The 20,269-nt window shown below is 38.3% G+C and overlaps 1 protein-coding gene across 1 annotated transcript; it reads right to left on the bottom strand.

Moving 5' to 3' along the window:
• Window positions 1–1,934: 1,934 nt before the first annotated feature.
• HDAC10 (histone deacetylase 10) lies at window positions 1,935–19,062 on the bottom strand. Its single transcript, XM_084306579.1, has 20 exons — window positions 18,977–19,062; window positions 17,971–18,105; window positions 16,198–16,294; window positions 15,431–15,528; window positions 15,249–15,353; window positions 14,973–15,041; window positions 14,204–14,330; window positions 13,662–13,727; window positions 13,210–13,269; window positions 12,745–12,834; window positions 11,449–11,555; window positions 10,255–10,322; window positions 9,476–9,746; window positions 8,755–8,845; window positions 7,111–7,196; window positions 6,572–6,625; window positions 4,325–4,409; window positions 3,782–3,967; window positions 2,985–3,144; window positions 1,935–2,300 (listed from the first exon to the last, which is right to left on the bottom strand). The coding sequence occupies exons 1-20, from the start codon at window positions 19,039–19,041 to the stop codon at window positions 2,275–2,277; spliced, it is 2,046 nt and encodes a 681-aa protein (XP_084162705.1). The 5' UTR covers window positions 19,042–19,062; the 3' UTR covers window positions 1,935–2,274.
• Between the last annotated feature and the right edge of the window lie 1,207 nt (window positions 19,063–20,269).

Here is a 20,269-nt window from a genome sequence, read left to right as displayed (position 1 = left end):
GGCCGAGAGCAGCCCCGCAGCCCCCGCTCCCCGCCCGTACCTGGGCCGGGCTCCGCCGCGGCTCCCGGCTCCGGCACCGGCCCCGGGACGTCAAAGGCACGTCACGGCCATGCGACGGGAGGCGGCGGTGCCGAGGCGGCCGCCCTAGGGCGGGACGGGGCGGTGCTCAGGCGGCCATGAGGCGGGGTCGGCCATGAGGCGGGAACCCTGAGCGAGGGGGCGACCGTGAGGCGGCACCGCCGCCGCCCAGTACGGGGCTGTTCTGGGGGCTCTGCGCCGCTTTCCCTGCTCCTGCCGGACCCCCCCGGGCGGTTGCACCCCCAGGAGGAATCATAGAATCATTTAGGTTGGAAAAGTCCTCCAAGATCACCTGGTCCAACCATCCCCCTGCCACCAGTGTCACCCACTAAACCACGTCCCCAAGCACCACGGCCAACCTCTTCTTGAACACCCCCAGGGACAGTGACCCCACCACCTCCCAACCCATCCCAGTTCCTGACTGCTGTTTCTGAGCAGAAATGTCTCCTCATTTCCAACCTGAACCTCCCCTGGCACAACTTGAGGCCATTCCCTCTGGTCTTGTCACTAGTTCACCATGAGACAATGGGGGTTAGCTGGGGTCTGGGCCCCGGCCGCAGAACGCAGTGACTCTAAGCGCAGCTTTCTAGCAATAGTGGTAGTCCAGGTCTATAAAAATACACAGGTTTGCCCTTTAATTCATGTTTTATTAAATTTGATCAACGTCTTAAAAATACACATGTAACAAAATACAACACTCATGACTGACAATAGAAATTCAAGACTTAACGAAAGCAGTTGAGAAAAATGCTTTTTCCTGAGAAATGCTGAGTTACCCCAGCTTTTCTTCTCCAGGGGAGTGGAAGGAAGAATACACTTACAATGCTTTTGTTTTTTAAAAGTTTTTGAAGCCCAAGATAGCCAGATTCCCACCTAACCCATTTTGACATATCATAACCTAATTCAGATTTCAGTTCAGAGTGACTTCAAACTCCAGAAAGAACTTCAGTTTATTTTAAAGAAATTCTGAACTGAAACTGAACATCTTGTGTCCTTCAGCTTCCTCTCATGAAAACGTTTGACATGCATTTTAGTCTCTTCCGAAATAATTTCCGTTTCAAAAATTTTCAAGGATTAAATGTCATTTCCCCTTCAGCATAACTGAAAAACCAGTGTGAACTACAAGGGCGTCACTTGGAATGGTTCTAAAAACAGGACTGTGAAGACTGACCTAATTATTCAAATTATATTCAAAAGTTTACATTATTGAAGTTAAAATCACAGAAAAATGCTCCTGAAAATGAGTACAAAAATGTACCTGAAATGCTGGAAAACAAGACACATTATGGCTAAATAAACTTCCTGAGGCAATAATTTTGAGTATTCACATGATGTTACCCCTATGCCACTACCAAAATGGGGGATGGGGTATTGCTTTTTATTTGCTATATATAGAAAATATGCATTTGAAATGAGGGTAAAATGAAGTCCCCTATCCACAGAATATTTACAGTATGTATACAAGTTGTAAACTTTATTTTAATCTTTACACTGCTTTATTCAATTATGTATTTGTAATTTTATAAGTGCAAAATATTTTTTTCCACATGCCCTATATAGTTCAGGGAATTAAATTTAGTCTCAACCACAAAGTATGATCTAGGAAACTATAGCTGTTCAGCTGCTTTTCTTAACTTCCTGCAATTGACTGACCAGAGAAATTAAAGAACAGACTTTAAATTAAAGAACAGATTTGGTGAATCCTTTAAAAGTCATAGGAAAAATTCATGAATCTAAAGAACTCGTTGTTAAATTTAAAATTCCATTCCAATGAAACAATGGTAGTGGCAGCAGTGCAAGCATTTTGATGTTATGTTGAGTAATTTTGTAATGTTTGGCTTGTACGATTGCTCATTTCAGATTCCTGTCTTCTGGACTACTTTAGCATTCATGCAGTCAAGCTACTGCATGTGCAATCAGACTTTGCAGTCACAAATGACAGAGGTCCCAATTTGTAGTAATGTAGCACGGGAGTAGGTAGGCTTCAAGTGTCAGTCTTGCATAATTGGTGCCGGTATAGAATTTACGAGCACAATGCTCTAGTTGAAATTGTGAATTTTAAGGATTTTAAAAACAGTAGGCAATTGTGAATAGTTCTTACTCTGTTTAGAGATCAACCGTCTTTTTTTCCTGATGATTTAAAAGGCAAAATTAAACGCATTTTCTTCTGTTGGGTAATACGGTTCTAAATTGAAGTCAATTACTTGAAATCCCATCCTTCACTGAAAAGAACAAAAATAAGATTAACAGTTATTAATCGAGCTCATACCACAATTCCCAAGTCGATAAGAAAACTTTTATTAGAACCAGACCACTGCTCCTGGCCATTTCTTCTGAAAGAAATCAGAGCTCTTTCTTTCAGAGATGCCCACCTTTACTATTGTTTAAATTTATGAATTTTCTTCTTTAAAAAAAGGACTATTCAACAGAAATTTGTTTGCCTAATACCTGCCTAATTTGATTCCTTTACAATTGGCATACCTGCTTTTCAACTGCTTGTGAACGTCCTTTAAGCACAACTAATCACTAACTTAATCAAAATTATTTCCAGTTATTTCAAAATGTTACCTGATTCTACATTGTATTCAAAACACATTAGCAATCAGAGCCAGTGTATATCTTATTAGCCATTCTTTAAACATGTATTTTGATAGCTTTATGTCAGGATAAATAATATAAAATTTTGGAGTAACAATATTCAGAGTTCCCAAGGGAGTTCCTATGCTATGGAATTCAGTGCTTTCTGTCTCAATGGGCAGAATCAAAGGCACTCCTAGTTTCACACTGCTCACATCCGATCAATGTGCTCCCACTGACTTCAGTGTCCCACTGACTTAAGAGAAACCAGTTGTACTTTGTCATCTCTTTAAAAACATATATATTAATAAGAACTAAAGATGACTTACCCGAGCACTGAAGCATTTTCCAGTCCTGCTGAAGCTGGTCTTTTAATATTTTCATTTTATGTACTTTTTCTTGGGTGGGAGGTACGTAAGCTCCAGACTGAGACACAGAAGCACCTGCTAGTGCTTTGGCTACATTTTGAATTAGATTTAAGTCTGTGTCCTGTTTAAGAAGAAAATGGAAAATACCCTTTCAATACAAACTTTCTTCATTCTAGTAATACCTGACAGAGTTTCAAACCAGCTTTTGTAAGTTGGATAGTTACTGGGGAACAGCTTAAAATAAAATCATGTAGTGAACTATTCACTGTTTCCCAATAAAGAACTAGAAGGCACAAAACAACCAGAAATTACTGTTTCACAGGACACACAGAGAAACTGTGTTACAGTCACAAGATGCTGCATAGACAGAGAGTGTAAGCTGACTTCAAGAGATGAAACAAGTTCACAGAAGACATGCTCATTGGCACTTAACATGGAAAGGGAAGCTAATCTCCAAACTGAGGCAAACTGTCACAACAATATCTATTGTGTACAGACATAACCACGAATTCAGGCCTTGCATTTGTGCCTCAGCTTCTCAATCACACAGGCTGCCTACACCTTGGTGTGTGTCTGTGTCTGCCTTTCTTCTCAGGCCAGAGAGAAACTTGGGCTGTTTCTGCAATGAACTCAGAGGTACCAACCAGCCAGTATTTTCAACAGAGCAGCTCAACGCAGTACACAGCAGCCATGCTACTGCTTGATTTGGGTTCTGCACTGTGCACTTTGAAGTACCATGGCTCAGCACCACTTCTTACCTCAATCACCGCAAGAATTCGAGATTCTGCTAGTCCTTGTAGTAAACCAAAAAGAAGAGAAATTCCACTTATTCCGATGCTCCTGTTTGGTCCAACAGCTATTACTATCAAATTGGGTTGATAACTATATGCTACAGGAAGAATGAATCCAAGTACAGCAGAAAAGAAGTCACTCCTGTCAGCATCCTTTAACAGCAATGAGAAACAGTTTAGCACAAATGTAAAGCCCCAAATTCCCAGAGAGGATAAAAAAACATAACACGCACCTCAAAAAGCTTTTTTTCCTTATTTTTTTTGCATGGTAACTCTGCCTTCTTGAAGATAAAATACAGTAGCCACCAAACATTTCCTCAAACCTATGCATTCTAATACACCCTAAAGATCTGTTAAGGAGTAGCACCATGGAAAGATCAAAAAAGGAAATATGTTCAAAGGTGCAAATTAGAGAGAGAAGTAATTCTTCGTGCCATTTTATGAAATTGTAAATATATTCTGTTATAAAAAAGTTTTTATCTTATGTTGTTTCCAGAAAGTAAATCTTACCTCTTTCCAGTTCAGAGAAATAAAGTGTTTAGAGCTGATCTTTCCAGACTGTTCTTTCTCGCAAATATTTATCACAAGTACTTTTCTGTAATCAAAAGCCACATCTCAGTACTTCACCAACAACTTCCAGTGAGATAAAAATATCTCCCTTCTTCCATCATTCCTTAAGTACTAAGTCATATCTCAAGAGCAAATAATTATTTGCATTATTATGTGCCATCATGTAAGTATCAATTAAAATTGAAATCATACCTTTTTTAAAAGTATTTTTAATATCTTGAAAAGTATTAAAGACTACAAGCAATCGCTTTTAAAAACAAGGGGAATTGGCAAAAAAAGATATGGATAAATAAAGATGACTGTCAATAATTAAGAACTCAGCACAAGCACACCATACTCTGAAATTACACTGAACATATTTTAATGTATATGAAGAACCAAGTTATTTTGCTTTTTTGTTCTCAGACCCTACCCTTATGCTAACCATCAACACCATAACTGTGTGCTAAGTTTTTGTTGCAAAACTCATGGTTTTGGCTTTCCATCTGATCTCTTTATTTGAGACCAACTGAGTTTTCCTTTTTGTGCTTTTTCTTTGGGGTGGAAGTGTTGCTTGTTATGTTTGTTTCATCTGAAGCAGCAAATGAAAAGTCTATGAGAGAGACAGGCATAGGATTTTTAAAGAAGCAGATGACACAACATCAGAAAGAGGGAAGTTTAAGGACTGCGGCTTTGCAGCACACTATCTGTCATGTCCTAATGCTATGCTGGGTCATAATTTAAACTGCTATATGTTAAATGCCTGTTACCATTCCCTCTCATAATCTCCACATTTTCAGAAACTGTAGTGCTGAAACACTAAGACAAAACAAACAACAAACACATAGTTTGCAACATATGCAAACTGTTTATTAGTAAGTTTTGAATATAAAATGTACTAAGCTGATTCTGTAGTGTCATACACCCACTTAGTGATGTGTAGATGGCTATACAAGATTTGAGGCATGGAAGAAATGGGTCTGGTTTTATTAGGGCTTCTTTAAATTAGTAAAAAAGTGAATCTAGATAATTCTGTTAGGACTACTTTATTTTTGCTCTTGAAAAGGAACAGAAGCAGTCCATGATATTGTTGGAATTTTATTAGATTTATTGTATTTGTGAAAGTTGCTTATTTGCTGCGTGATTTTATTCCTTCCTTATTTTACTTCTCTTTACAACTACTAGTCACATCCTTGTTCTCTTTTCCTAAAGAAGGCAATTTTTAAAAGATAACAAATGAAAAAAAAAAAAAACACCATGAATTACAGCATGATTTATATGGGTATTCCCAGACAGGAAAACAGACTGATTTAATTTGACGGTACACATTTACTGGAGTATCTCCAACAGGGACATAATCCACATGTGAAACCAATGTTGCTTAGCTGAAAACTGTCAACAGTGAATTTCACATTCTCCTTTTTGCTGAATGGATAGAGCTGTATGTTTAATGAAGAGGTTCCTGCACAGAGCTTGACTCCTAATTTAATTAATACAGACTAAGAAAATGCTCATAGAGCATTTTTCCTGGGTGGTGGTGGAGTCACCGTCCCTGGGGGTGTTTAAGGAAATGTTGGACATGGTATTTAGGGACACGGTTTAGTGGCTAATACTGGTGGTGGTAGTGGAAAGTTGGACCTGATGATCTTGCTGATCTTTTCCAACCTTAATGATTCTATGATTCTATGTGCCTCTTGCAATTACTGCAGGGCTAAAACAGATCCTGATCAATCCTCATGTGTGGTTCACAAGCAGGTAAATTCAGACCAAAGTCTGTGTATCTGTAATAACATATCTCATATTGGTGATTTTAATTTGATCATACATGCTTTCATGCTATCAGTGATTTTAATATCATTTATATTTCTCTCATATCTCAACTTACCACTTTAAAATTCCCTTTTAATACTTGCCTTCTTTATTACTTTGTACTTTCAATATTACATTTTCAGTAAAAATCCAAATTGTGATTGATATAGAAGGATTATACTTTAAACCTGCTATTAAAACTCACATGGCGTCATTTAGAGATAGAAGTTTGTCCTAGAGATATATTTTGGGATGCTTTGTATTTTGTTTCAGGTTAAACTTGAATGAAAATCAGCTCACGACTGATTCCTTAGTGCAGATTTCATCAAACATATGGACACCTACGAACATTTACAGAACTTAAGGGATTTGACTCCTTAAAATAAAGAGAAACCTCACCCATCTTCTGTGTTTGGTACGATCTGCATGTCTCCAACAAATACGCAAAGCACTCTGTAGAACACAAAGAAAAATCATGTATACGTGTATTTACATCTGCAAGTAATTTTTTTTCCCCAATTAGTGCAATTTATTTAAAGAGTTTACATGTAGATTACACATAAAACAGAATGTACATTGTTTCTGAATTTGGTTCATTAGAAATAAAAAGAAAACAAATTTATGAGCTCAAGGGAACTCTCCCACCAGTCCTGTGGGTAGGAAAAAAAAAAATGCCCTCAGGGCAGAGAGTTGAAATCTGGCAAAGAAAACAAGACAGAAACAACAGTCATCCTTAAAAATGTTTTGCCTTTGGTAACATGAGGTTTTTGCTGGCATATACAGCACTGTCTGTACAGCCGATTGAAAATGCTAAGCACAAGGAGAAGTTATTTGTTCCAAAATTAAGCTTTTCAAAGGCAACTTTCCGTATTTCATACACTTTTATCTTACTTTAACACTTTGCCTAAGGGTACCAAATGCAAAATATTCAAATTCACCTTTGAAATCCAAAATGAACGGAGTATCTTAGTGCTACACCAACAGAAGCAGAAGCTGTGGGTGAATCCACAATTCCATTGCATATCTGCAAAATACATTTGTTATTCAGAAATAATTAATGCTGCAGAAGATCACGCTATTCCTTATTTGTCCCAACTGTAATTTTACTCGGTTATATGTATCACTCAAACAAAGCTGCACGAAAGGTATCCTGAGGTTAAGAGGTTAGTAATTCATTTTCAACAAACAGGCCACATTTGATCATTATGCCAAGAGCTGTTATATTATTTCAGAAGTGTGGTGCTATGCTGAAAAGCTACTACAGAAAAAAGCTTTTGCAGGGGAAGGTCATCTTTACTGCTTCTCTCAATAGTCTGTGGATTGGACACACTCACTTGGCCAGTACGCAAACTGCACCTGAAAAACAGACAAGAAAAAGGAGGCTGTCCCTGAACTCTGACTCTTCCTTTAACCTACGCAAGTTATTCCTTTCTGGAAACACAATGACAATATTATTCCATCAACCTTGAAGTGCTCATTTGTGTTCTGTAGTGCTTCGAACTCTACATGGAAGGTAAGCAAAAAGATAATGCATGTTCTCCCTCTTTGTATCTGTCAACACAACGAGCTCAGCTTAGCATCTGCAACTCATGACAAGTTCTATTTCCTTTTACTGGTAATTTTTTGCATCTATTTATAGGCTCTCCTAGAGGCATGTGCAGCTTATAACGTTAGAAATTTGTCCCTGAAATTTACAGTCATGACTAACAACAGCAGGAAGAAGGCCTATAAGAAAGAGGCCATTCTGACAGGTAAGTCTTCCTCACTGGCTTAATACTTTAAAGAGGGCTTGTCATTCAGAGAAAGACTGATTTATTATGACATAATAAAAATCTTGTATTTTATTTTAACTTCATTTTTTTCCTCTTTGCTTCTCAAAACATTTGAATATAAATACAAACTTGCAACCTCTAAGCCTGCCTTATCTTCATTCCTGACCCTGCATGAATCAGAGTACTGAATTAGAATTACTCTGTTTAGAGTCATAGCACACACTGGTGTTGTAAACCATGCCATCAAAGTGATCAGGGGGAAGGGGCAGGAAAACAAATGACAGAGTAAATTACTGTGTATATATAGCGGTAGGTGTGTACAGCTTTGTGTAGAATGGCATCTTAAAATCCAGGGTGATGCAGAAGTAAACTTTCTTCTAAAGACTGAAGGCAAAACTTTGTGCATTCAGACAGGAAAAAAAATGAGATCTCTTGTTCTGATTTCTTGCTGCTGCTCACTGGTGAGCAGCCTTCTGCCTCCAGCAACTGGAAGAGCGAACTCTTCCAGGGCTCACCTGTACACGTCTGAAAACGATGAGAAAGTTCTTACTGCCTCATAAGCTGTGACTGCAGCAAAGCTGGACAATATCTTGGCCCAAAGATAATTAGAACAACGTTTTGGGGTTAACAGCTATTCCTAAATGCTTTCTCATGTTGCCTACTCACTCTTGCTATCTAGCACAGTCAGGATGAGGTTAGTGGGGTTGTGAATTACATAGTAACTAATATCCAGATGACAGTGTAGAAGCTGGAGTCAGAGGAATACACCCCCTCCTCCAATCCTCATGGATTAAAGCACGTAATTCTTACCTCCTTCTTTAGTATTTTATCTAGGATGGTGAACATACTGCCAAGAGAGTGCAAGGTTTTGTCGTCTTTCACAAGGTCTGCATAAAAGTCACTGTAAAATAAATTATATGGAGAAAAAGTAGCTTAGGGGCAATAATGCTTTTGAAGAGGACACTGTCTAACAGTACTTTGCAGTAACTGCTGACAGGGTACACTTTGTACAGATGCTGCACATTCACTCTCAAAAACTTAGCCCTGGCAGGAAGATGACAACACTCTTGCCTGACAATCTCAAACTCCCTAAACCTGTTCCCATTCTGCACTGGAAAGAAGACAAAAAATGCGTGATGATACTCAGGAAATAAAATTCTGTCAGAATTAGACTTACTAAGTTAAAAAGTTGAGCATCTCAAATCAGACCAGTCTGATGGGTGTGATTTTTTTTTTCCAGCTAAAAGTGAACTTTAAGGCATCTTCCTAACAAAACCTCTTCCTAAATAAACACATTTGCACTGTTCTCTCTTGAAATAATTTTCTCTCAACTATTCTGATTAGTTTTATAAAGAACTTTAAGGATATGATTGATAACGAACACCGATTTCTTCATTTTTCAAAGTAATTCTGGTTATGACTGAAGAGACTGAGGCCAGAAACACCATGGCAGAGACAAAACTAGATGACAGTCTGTACCAAGACCTCTCATCCTTACACTCGTGCTGGGAATTAAATAAATAGGACCAACCTGGCAAGAGCTTCTACTTCATTTTTGTCCATTTCCTTCACCACACAAACAGGTGCTGGGAGCAAGTATGCTGAAGCTTTTGACTGAGTTGTTGCTGTTCTGGTGGGAGGCACTGGAAATAGAATATTTCTCATGTGCAATTCCAGAAATCTTTCTATTTTGGCAGCTTCATTGTCGTTAGTTATCTTATCCTCATGGTCTGTAGAGGGATTTGTGTTAGTCTTCTTTGGTAAGTGTGAGTTGGTGCTCAAATTATGCAAAAATGATGTGTCTAGAGGGAAAAAAAAAAAAAAGAAAAAAGAAAAAAGAAGGGTTTCACGTGTATTTCTTTTGGAGCAGGGTGTTAATATTTACTTACATTTATTTACAAAACAAAGTATACCTATACTCAAAGTGTGCATACTTACTTCCATGCACTAACTACAATGTTTCCTGCCACAGATGTTATTTTTCAACAATGCTACATTTCTTTTTGATCTAAGGACAGGTCACAAACAATAATAATAAATCTTACCTCCATTTTCTTCTCCAGACAGAAAACAGCATACTCAAACAAAGATATTAAAGCACTACTTTTTGGAGTGATGTTTGACAGCTTCATCAGTTAATAAAATTATTATTTTTTTTTTTCAGACCAGTCGAGGGCTCGGCCCTGTATGAAGCCTCACAGTGCTTCACCAATCATTAGACAAATCACTGGTAGTTCAATTCATTTAAACCAGAGAAAATAATCATTTTGGATTTCTGTATGATTTAATTTACCAATCACATTTAATTACCTTCATACATCAACCATTTCCAGTAGGGTTTGTGTGCTGCTCTCACATTCTGAATAGATTCAATAGCACTAAAAGAGAAACAGGTTTTACGGTATCAGCAGCGATGAAAGTACAGGAAACACAACTTAGCTCAATGGAAAACAAAACACAGAACTGAAAATGAACAAGATCTGGTCTATTCCAAAAACATGGAACAGAAAATTAAAGAGAATGAGAGTTGATAGCCAGATTTTCTGTAAAGATTAGATTCAAGAGTCATATAAAGAAAGTGAAGAACATGTGCAGTTATGTGCCTTTTAAGTAAACGCATTTACACATATTGAGTGAAATCCTGACTGCTGCTGGATGAAGCACAGCTGTCCCTGACTTCAGCAGAAGCAGGATTTTGTGTCTTTCTCTGCTCTGTCAGAGATTTTATCATCTCATCAGAGATTACAGAATGTACAGATGTAGTTAAATTCACCCAAAAGCTAAACTACCTGTTCAGAGAGACTGAAAGGGAGGCAGAAAACAAGTAAATCACATTCCTTGCTGTTCTTGAACTCTTTTTTACTACCACTGTTAGCACTACAGGCAAAGGGCCCTTTTAAGCTACCTGTCATACAAACATAATTCACGTCACGGGAAATCCAGGACATATTACAGATAATCTCCACGTATACGGAAAGTGTTCAGGTGCTGGACTGATATAATGGGTGAATAAGTGATCAACTCTTTATTACCTAGGATGATAGCAACCTGATATATTATAATTGGTAGAGAAATAAAAAAAGAGGTGCTCCAAGTACTATGGGATGCACTGGGAGCATCAAGTGGTCCTGGAGTCTGAAGAACTAATCTCTGAAATTACATACTTTCCAAAATACTGGATGTTACTAACTGGCATTGCCTTGATTACAGCAGGACTGTCTCAGCACTGAGAAAGATCTCTGCAGGGTAACAAGGCCCAAGGATAAATAGCATAAAATTATGTATGTCATTAAGAACTTCTTGAAACTCAAAATCATTTCAGAAACAGAAGTATGCAAAACTGCAGCTTGGATGACTTTCTCAGAAAGCAAGTTATTCAAAGCAGAAAATTATGTATTATAAAGCATCATATAAAACCTTGTGTCAGCAAAGTGTTCAGAGCATGCATATTTTCAGTCTCGTTGATAAACACACGGGCTAGTCTAAAATTATTCACATGCTTACCTTAGGCAAGGGGCCATCTCTCCAGTTACTTGAGGTATAGGATCTCTAAGCAAAGTTTTTACGGTCATGCAGACTGATTCAGACAAGGACTTCAGGTGGTATCCACCCTAGAAAAGAAGTATTTTGTGCCACATAAGGAACAAGTAGTTGTGAAATCTGAAAATCATCACAGGAAATAAATAAACTTTTGAAATATATCTGAATTCACATAAATGAAGATTATATGCAAAGACATTTAAAGTCGTTTGCATATTGAAAATTACAAAGAGGCTACTTGCTGGACCACGGGCATCCCATGACTCAACTCACTTTATCATGGTTCAATTCATTTTGGAAAACAGATGCCCTGAAAATGCTAAAAAAAATATTTTCTTGCACTCATCTCCACAGCGTGCCACTTCCTACAATTCTTACGGAAGACTTCTTAGAAGATAAATATTATTGCTGTCCTCTAAAATGTCTGCACAAGGGAAATCTCCCACAGCCTGACACTTCTAAGATACGCCTGTCCTGATGATTTGGCAGAAGGTGGAGAAGAACTGAAGATAGATTTAAGACTGCTGAATTGAAGACGATAGACTGCTTCCTGCATACCACTTGCAGAGCCGTCACATCATCTGTATCATGAGGGGGTGCTTATCTGCACTTCAGCTAGCAGACAGAAGTACCTATAATAACCTGCTGAAGAAAAGGATGACAGAAGACAAGTCAAGCAAAGCAGAGGTCAAGTTAATCAATTCCTAAACAATTCAGTCTTGGAGACCTTGCTGGCAGTAATGAATGCACAAAGTTATTTACCTGAAAAGTTAACATTTTTCTAACATGCAAAAGGGGAGTAGAAATGTAGATCTCAAAATGAGGAAACTGTTTTTTAACAAAAGAGCTCTTCAAAAAGATCTCCCGCTTTTTTGATTAAAAACATCTAAGCAAGTTTAGCAAGAGCTCTGTTAACAAGTAAGAGAATATTTATGTTAAAGTTTTTTTAAACTCCTTCTGGAATAAGACAAAATTGCAGAAAAATTGGTAATGCAGTTTATTCACTAAATACATTTTAATACGTTGGGGATTGTCCAGAGCAGCAGATTACAGTCACTGCATACAAGAACTGAACACATCTGTTAAGGATGTGGTTTTGGAACAATGACCATATGCTCCATTTCAGTGTTTTAAGTTTTAAAAAAATCAACTCTTAGGCATCAGAAGAAATGCGTTGTCAAATCTTTGCCATTTTTGTACTCCTGATTCTCAAAGAGATATAAAAAGAAGCAATGACTTTGTTAAGTTTCAAGTCTTTACCTCTAGGATGACACACAGCTTTCCGTTAGCTAACTGCATCAGGAGATGGGTAAGGTGGGCAAAAACCTCAGGAGTGGCATTCATCTGACCCTAAATCAAAGAAAATATTTGTAAGAGATGAAACCCTGAACCAAAAACATTGGTGAAAAAAACAAAACAGACGATCTGAAATACATGAGACTGAGTCAGAATACTGGAACGCTCACTTCTGATTGTATTTAACAAAATGCTGAACCAACTGCTTTAAAGAAAGGTGCAAAAAATGATGCAGTAATTATGCCTGAATAATTTGTCTTTACATGTCTCATGGTATTTAATGAGTTGGGGTCAGCTTAAAGGCTCATACATGTATTTTTAGCTTGGTCATAAGTGAATTTCACCTAGCAGTCACTGGACATTGAAGATGCAGGAATATTTTACAAACACCTTTATGACTGACAACACAAACCACAGCAAGTTACTTACTTCAGGGTCTCCAATTCCTGAATCATATCCAGAGGAAACAAGAACCAGTTCAGGATCAAACTGTAATAAAACAGAGATAGCTGTTAACACATTCTTTTGTATTTTGGATTGGATTTCAACCAAACCACATTCAGCTATTATTTCAGCCAGACCATAAATTATTTCTGTCAGACCATAAACACAAATACTCTACTTGAATTAAAAAGTAACATTACCCATTTAGACTGTTTTCATTCTTGATGGAAAAGTTGCAGAGCTTTGTACTGAATATTTCAACACTAACGCTTCGTAAACATTATTATGTTGATCAGGACATCATTCATACCAGTAGAAATTACATGTTAACTGTGCTAGTGGCAAGTACTGCAAGATACTTTCTACAAGATATTCAATGGTGCTTATGAAATAGCCTTTGGTTTTGCTATTCAAAAAACAGAGCAGTAAAAAAGTACCTCAAAAGCCATTGGAAGCAACACATGAAAAAATGCAGCAAGGTAATCTGCATTTCCCATCCCAACCTGCAAAATGTGAGAAATATAGGTCAGATCTTCCTGGTGGAATAACAGGTTTTTCTGAGGTTCTTCATGACTTTAGGGAAAGATAGTATCAAAAGTTAAAGATGAAGCAGCCATATGAGATAGTAAAACAAACTCCATGTACTTTAAGTATATAGACATCCAGCATTTTTAGTCTTAAGTATGAGCTTCAGTTCTGTGCTGAACAAAGATGGATCTTCTGAAACACTTTTTGATTTGATAGGCAAGATATTGAAGAAAAAAAATAATGTGCATGTCTGTCTCTCCCTCATTTAAAAATAAATAAATTAATAATCACATTCTGAGCCATGTTTCTCTGCAGACATTGCACTGACAGAAAGGAGGTACCCTGTGCTATGACATCTGCCAACCAAATGAAGCAGTGCACTTCTCAGAATGTGTTACCTAATGCATGAGAAATAAAGCTATTGCTTTATTGTGCTGTAAGCAACATTTACCTTATTCCAAGGCAAATTTATATTAAAGCCTTTTCCTCTTCCCAAACCTACAGCATCATAATCAGATTCTTTGAGTGATGGCCAGAATTCTTGATGTTCATAGCGATGCCAGGAAAAATACAAAACACTGAAAGATACAAGAAACAGATCTAACTTCACAAAAAGGTTCCACGACTGACCTTATGTCCTGAACTTAGCAGACTTGCTAAGTCAAAGCATGAAGACAGAATCAGCCCTTGCCCTTTTTTCTCTAAACAGTCCTGGACTGCAGAAGTTGGTACAGGAAGTCCTATATCAAAATTAACCTAGGACAATCGCTAGAATGTCTTGTATACACTCTCTTCAGATCAAAGGCAGGACATTTTCAGAAGTGCAGACTTGTTTCTAGAACCTAATTCTGTGTTTTTTTCAGAAAACAGTACAAAGCTCATCTGTTTTACCCAAATACTACCTGAATGCTTACATTGAGAGATTCCTGAATAGAAAGAATGGAGATACTACCTAAATACTCATATGGAGAGATAACACTACTGGCAAACCAAGATAGCCATATTGCTCATTTTGTGTTTGTTATTCTTTACAGTAAGATAAATTGAAATACTTCTGTTAGGTTTTTCCCTCTACTTGATAACAAGTAAAAAACAACAGTCACTAAAATAGCAAGAACAATATTTTGTAAGATTCTAGTTTTAGAAAGATAAGGAATCTTACTCTACAGAAGCAAGCAATATTTAACTGGCTAACATAAAGAATGAAATATCCTTCAAACCTTGGATCCTCTTCAAATATATACTGAGTTCCTTGCCCGTGGTGCACATCCCAGTCAACAATGAGGATTCTACAAAGATCAGTAAAATAAAACATTCAGCAGAAGCAGAGCACTTAGATCTAAAGGAAATGCAGGTGAATAAATACGCTTTTATAACCCAAAAGGTATGTGACACACAGAAAGGTCTAGACATTAATCTAAAAAGGTATCATGTCAAATGGTTATCTAAATGCCATAACTGAGAATGAAAAGCTTCTTTAGGGTCAATGCACCTACCTCTGTAGACCGTATTTCAATTTTGCATATTCTGCTGCAATAGCAACATTGTTGAATAAACAGAACCCGTTAGCTGCATTCCTCTGACTGTGGTGACCTGGAGGTCTAAAAGAAAGTTTTATACCATTACTCACAACAAAAGCAATTTTGGTAAGAAGTGAAGACTTGCCCATATTTTTTACCTTACTAATGCCATTCCATTGCACACTTTTCCTAACATCACAGAGTCCACTAGTTGCAAAGTTGCTCCTACTGCTAGCCTGGCACAGCGGTAGGTGTTCTGAAAAAGAGAATCTCATAGTTAGCATCAATCTGGTTTAGACTAATCACAAATGATGTGCTTTGCACCCCAACAGGAAATAGACATAATTCTACCCTACAGAAGTTGTAAGCAGATAGTTAAAAGCAGAATTTTACAACACAAGTTCCTATGTGCTCTCTACTAGGTTTATCTGTGATCATCATATCCTTTAAAAGGATATTCTCTCCAGAGGAGGTAAGAAACATGTATATACTGAACTGACTAGTTCTACTGAATTAACATGGCATCTCTGAAAATAAGGAACAAAATCTTACAGAAGCAAACCAGAAAAGACTTCCCCCTCCATTACCCAGCACAGCATTTAAGAGTGACTGTTATTAAAATGCGATTTGCAGGCCACTAATGGCTTACAGTGATGTAGTTAAGTAACAAAGTGAAAAAACTTGAGTAGCATGCTATACTGGTACGATACAATTACAGAAGAGATGACAGAACACTTAACCAGTTTAAATTACAGCATTACACTAAACTGGAAACAGATTACAGTAACGTCATAAATACATGCAAATATATTTAGATGGCAAAAAAACTTATTGCCAATGTTCCCGTACTTAGAAAACTGCCACACAGATGCCACAATACAAATACGTGCAACTCCCAATAGGGGAAGTAGTTTAATTTACACACCGGATGAAAGAAAAAAGCATCGTAATTCCCAGACACTCTTTTCAGTTCCTCTTCGTCCATTGTCTGTGTGCTTTTTGCAACTTCCAAGTGTTCTGAACTGCAGAGGAGAGAGAAAATAACACAACACTTAATTAAGCAAATCAACTTATGTTCTGTTTTCATTACGTTTTGCATTTAAAGCTATATGTTAAAAGGGGCTTGTCTGTGAGACTTCACATGTCCAATACCCTGGAACGCCAGTTGCAGGATACAACGAAGAGAATCAGGAGCGCCATAAAAGCAAGAGTTCTTGGATGTCATAAGAATATGATAATTATTATTCTTCCTTCTCCAGTGGCAAAAGGGCTTAGTCTTGTTAGCGCAAAAAGGCTGCTTATTCACTATGCAGTGATCTGTTTTGCAAGGCATGCTACATAAAAATGCCATCCCAATAAGAACTAAATTAGGATTCTGGCATTCATCAGCATGTGAATTATGACTCTATTCCTCCTCCGTTCATGAAAAACAGATTATCTGAATGAATCCCTTATCAGGTGTGTACTAACTCCTTTTTTCACTAGTTCAAGAGTGCAGCAAGTACTAAGGCACTAGAACCAACATTCCACCAAATTTCTGCCACTGCTCTCTTGCTGTTGTGTAGTGAGCTGGAAATGGAGGCTGACGGCATCGACTCTCCGATGTGTCCTAAGCCAGGATTACAATGACCACAGATGCTTTCCCCTAGGTGGAACACCAAAGCAAGCAGAATTTCACAACAAAGTGAGACAACCACCAGTGCTGCCTAATGGAAAGTAAGCTAAACAATGGCTATAAAATGAAGGTGTTAACAGGAATAAACCAGTATGAACCTGAGTGTCTGTGTAATTATTAGTTTATCATCAGCCTCATACCTCACTGCGAATGCAAGCAAAACGTTTTTGTAGGAGCTATATACCTGTCTCAACCTGAAAGCGCTTTAAAAAGGAAAGAGGTCTATTATCTTTGGCTTACCTATGGAAACCAAAACAAGACCTTTGTGAGTTTATTTGTCCCATGTAATCTAGAAGAAACAACTAAACTCGGTACAGTCATCAAGTCTCTTCAGTACCCAATCAGCAACATACATACTATGAAAATAAATCATATCGGTACACAGCACTAACTGCATTCTAACAAGTATATTACGAGGAAAAATAGTGCTCTGGAATCTGCTTCCCCTCCTTCCTTGGGAGCTGCTTTTAAGGGAAGGCTCTCACTCTTGGCTATGCTGTAGTTGTGTTGAGTAGTTCTATCTGTGACCAGCCCTGAACCCCACTGATCTGGACTTGGACCCTGATTTCCTTAACATCAGGCCTGCCATACCACCCTGAACTAATTAAGTAATCTAAACTCTTGGCTGAATCTGGTTACCGTCACATCTTTGGGGAAAAGAGATGGTTATCATCTTTCTAAATAAATGTCACTTTTTTTTTTTTTTTAAATGTTCTGTTCCAATTTTTATTAGAAGCTTACTTTTAATACTATATATAAAACAGCATTCATTGCTCAAGAATACAGAGTGAGAATGGGGATTTAGTAGAACAGCAGATTTGTACTTCAGCACCTAAACCATACATATACACATATTGTTTGTACAACTCTAAGTCTGACACATTGTCATTGAAATTACCGAAAGTCACTGAGTTTTACAGCAGACTTCCATTTTCAAATGAAGCAAAATATGATCTGGAGGTAGACATGGCAATTGTTATTTCATTGGATTAATCTGAATGGTGATGAAAATAAATTTCAGACCTGTGAACTAACAGGATCTCCTCTTCAGTTCCTTCTCTGGCAGGCACATGGACACATCTTTCCACAAGATGGTAAAACTGAAGCTGCTCATAGGAGGCTGACAGTCTTTCTGGCACTTCGATATCACAGATAGGACTAGAAATAAGTGACAATCATATTACTATAGCACTATATCAGCACAGCTTACAAGTATTAATAACAATGCCTAACTTTTAACTTCCCATTGTGAGAAGATTCAGTATCTTCAGAGGGACGTGTAAGAGTAAAAAAAAAAAAGTTAAAAAAATAATTCTTTAAATATTTTTCAGCTTGGAATTGTTTTAAAAATAATAATATAAAATCTCATATAAAAAGAATCACAGTAGCATTTTTTGCTTCTTCTCTCACAACTTAAAGTAACACTGGCTACTATAGACACAGGAACACTGAAATGAAAATGTACTGTAGGTTACAGTGAAGGTCAACTGAGGAGAAATGGGTTTGGGAGAGAAGATAACAGCAGACTTCTACTTCAAGCACAACACAAGTACTGGTCTTGCTCGTATAAATATAAGCAAGCAGCACATATAAATTTCTAACTGAATTTATTCGAAAGGTTTCAGATAAGTAAGTATATCTGTATTTTTTTTTTCCTTGAATTCAATGATATTCAGCTTTATAAGCAATTTAATTAGCTTAAAATACTTTTATTTTGGAGATACTTTATTTATGGGTTTACTCGGATGCTTGAAGCTAAAGACTTGTCTTATTAAGGCCTCCTGGACTGGATGGCTACACCTTCTCACATCCAACTTCAGATTAATATTATGGCATCTGGATACAAAATAAGAATTAAAAAAAAAGTTTTTCTACAAAAGGATAGACTTTCTGTTTACTAGGAAAATGACAGGATATCTATCACTAGACTTTTCATAATACATTTACAAAGAATTCATTCACTTGATATTTCTCTTAGAAGGCCTAATAAGAATCTATTCATAAGAAGGACAGGACGTTATTGACTTACTCATCCCAAAGCAGTTTATGACTGGTCATTTCCTCATCATAAATCAATGCTGTTCCTGAAGCCATTGCTATAGATAGAACAAAACAAAAATCCCCAAATGCATATTTCAGGCTAGAAACAAACATACAATAAAACAAGCTTAATATCGTATTAGCTAGTGAGAATACATGTACACAGTGTATCTGCTTGTATGAGGATTTTGCACTTTGACGTTGTAAGTACAGAGTGAAATCAAAGAAAACCCTTCAGGAGGAACCCCGACAAGACTGGGGGGTGAGACAAGAGTGCAAAACCTGATGGCAGGGATCTGGATGCTGGCCTCGCACAGGCAGGATTCCCGATTATCCAAACACTCAGGGCCTCAGCAGAGGTGTTTCTGGTGCAGGTGAGGGGTTACACGAGCTCTCCAAGCCCCGCTCGCCCAGGCTATGGGCCTTTTGAAGGCTGCAGAGGAGCTGAGGTCAGGTCTGTGCATGCCTTCTCCCATGCGTTACGTGGGGATAGTCACCTGCTGGGGCTGACATGAGACAAAACAGGCATTTGTGAAAACTTCAGGTATAAAGCCACAGAGTAACACGATTACTTACACCGCAGATCCCACAGTACAGGGATTTACCGTGTTTAAAGCTTCTTTGAAAAACAAGCAAAAAAAAAAATAACATTAGAGGGATTTATTTAAGAAAACAAAGAAAACCAGATGCAGAGAAAGAGGGCTCAGACCGCAGCAGCACCACACCGCAGCCCAGGTGCAGCCGGCGGCTCTGCCAGCCCAACTCCGCGAGCCCGCTGGGCCCCTCGCCACCTCCCTCCCTCCATCCCTCCCTCCTTCCCCGCCTTCCTCTTTCCCTCCCTCCGTGTGGGGAAGCCCGGCCACCCCACACGGCCTCCAGCAGCCCCCGGAGCCCCGCAGACAGCTCCCCGGCCCCCAGCAGGGCGGCCCCGACCTCCCCGCACACACCGGCCGCAGCTCCCCGGGCACCGCGGCTCCCGCGGCTCGGGGCGGGCCGAAGGCAGCCCCCGCCTCGGAGGCGCCGGAAGATTTGCTAAGAAACGCCCCAGCCCTAAAAGGGGTTTGCTTTATGGTTTGCTGCCGCTTATGCCGCTGTACGCAGCGTTGGTGTAGAACAGGAGACCTTAAAACGTGTAAAATGACAGATTTGCCCCGAGGCTGCTTTGCTTTGCCAGAGCTCGGTAAAGTAGGTCTGACAGTTTGAACAATACTTTCATGCTAAACATAGCTCAACTACACGTATTATTAAGTTTTTATTACATTAACAAGTAGGAGAACAAATA

This window comes from Netta rufina, assembly GCF_964035555.1.
Source record: "Netta rufina genome assembly, chromosome: 1".
Classification (NCBI taxonomy): domain Eukaryota; kingdom Metazoa; phylum Chordata; class Aves; order Anseriformes; family Anatidae; genus Netta; species Netta rufina.
The sequence above is the reverse complement of the archived record's forward strand: the minus strand, read 5'-3'. Positions and strand labels throughout refer to the sequence as shown.

Coding starts and splice junctions, on each gene's coding strand:
- HDAC10 (XM_084306579.1), bottom strand. CDS start 19,041: ATGGCTTCAGGAACAGCATTGATTTATGATGAGGAAATGACCAGTCAT. Junction 10,323..11,448: donor GAGATGGCCCCTTGCCTAAG/GTAAGCATGTGA, acceptor TTTCTCTTTTAG/TGCTATTGAATCTATTCAGA. Junction 2,301..2,984: donor GAAAATGCTTCAGTGCTCGG/GTAAGTCATCTT, acceptor TGTTCTTTTCAG/TGAAGGATGGGATTTCAAGT.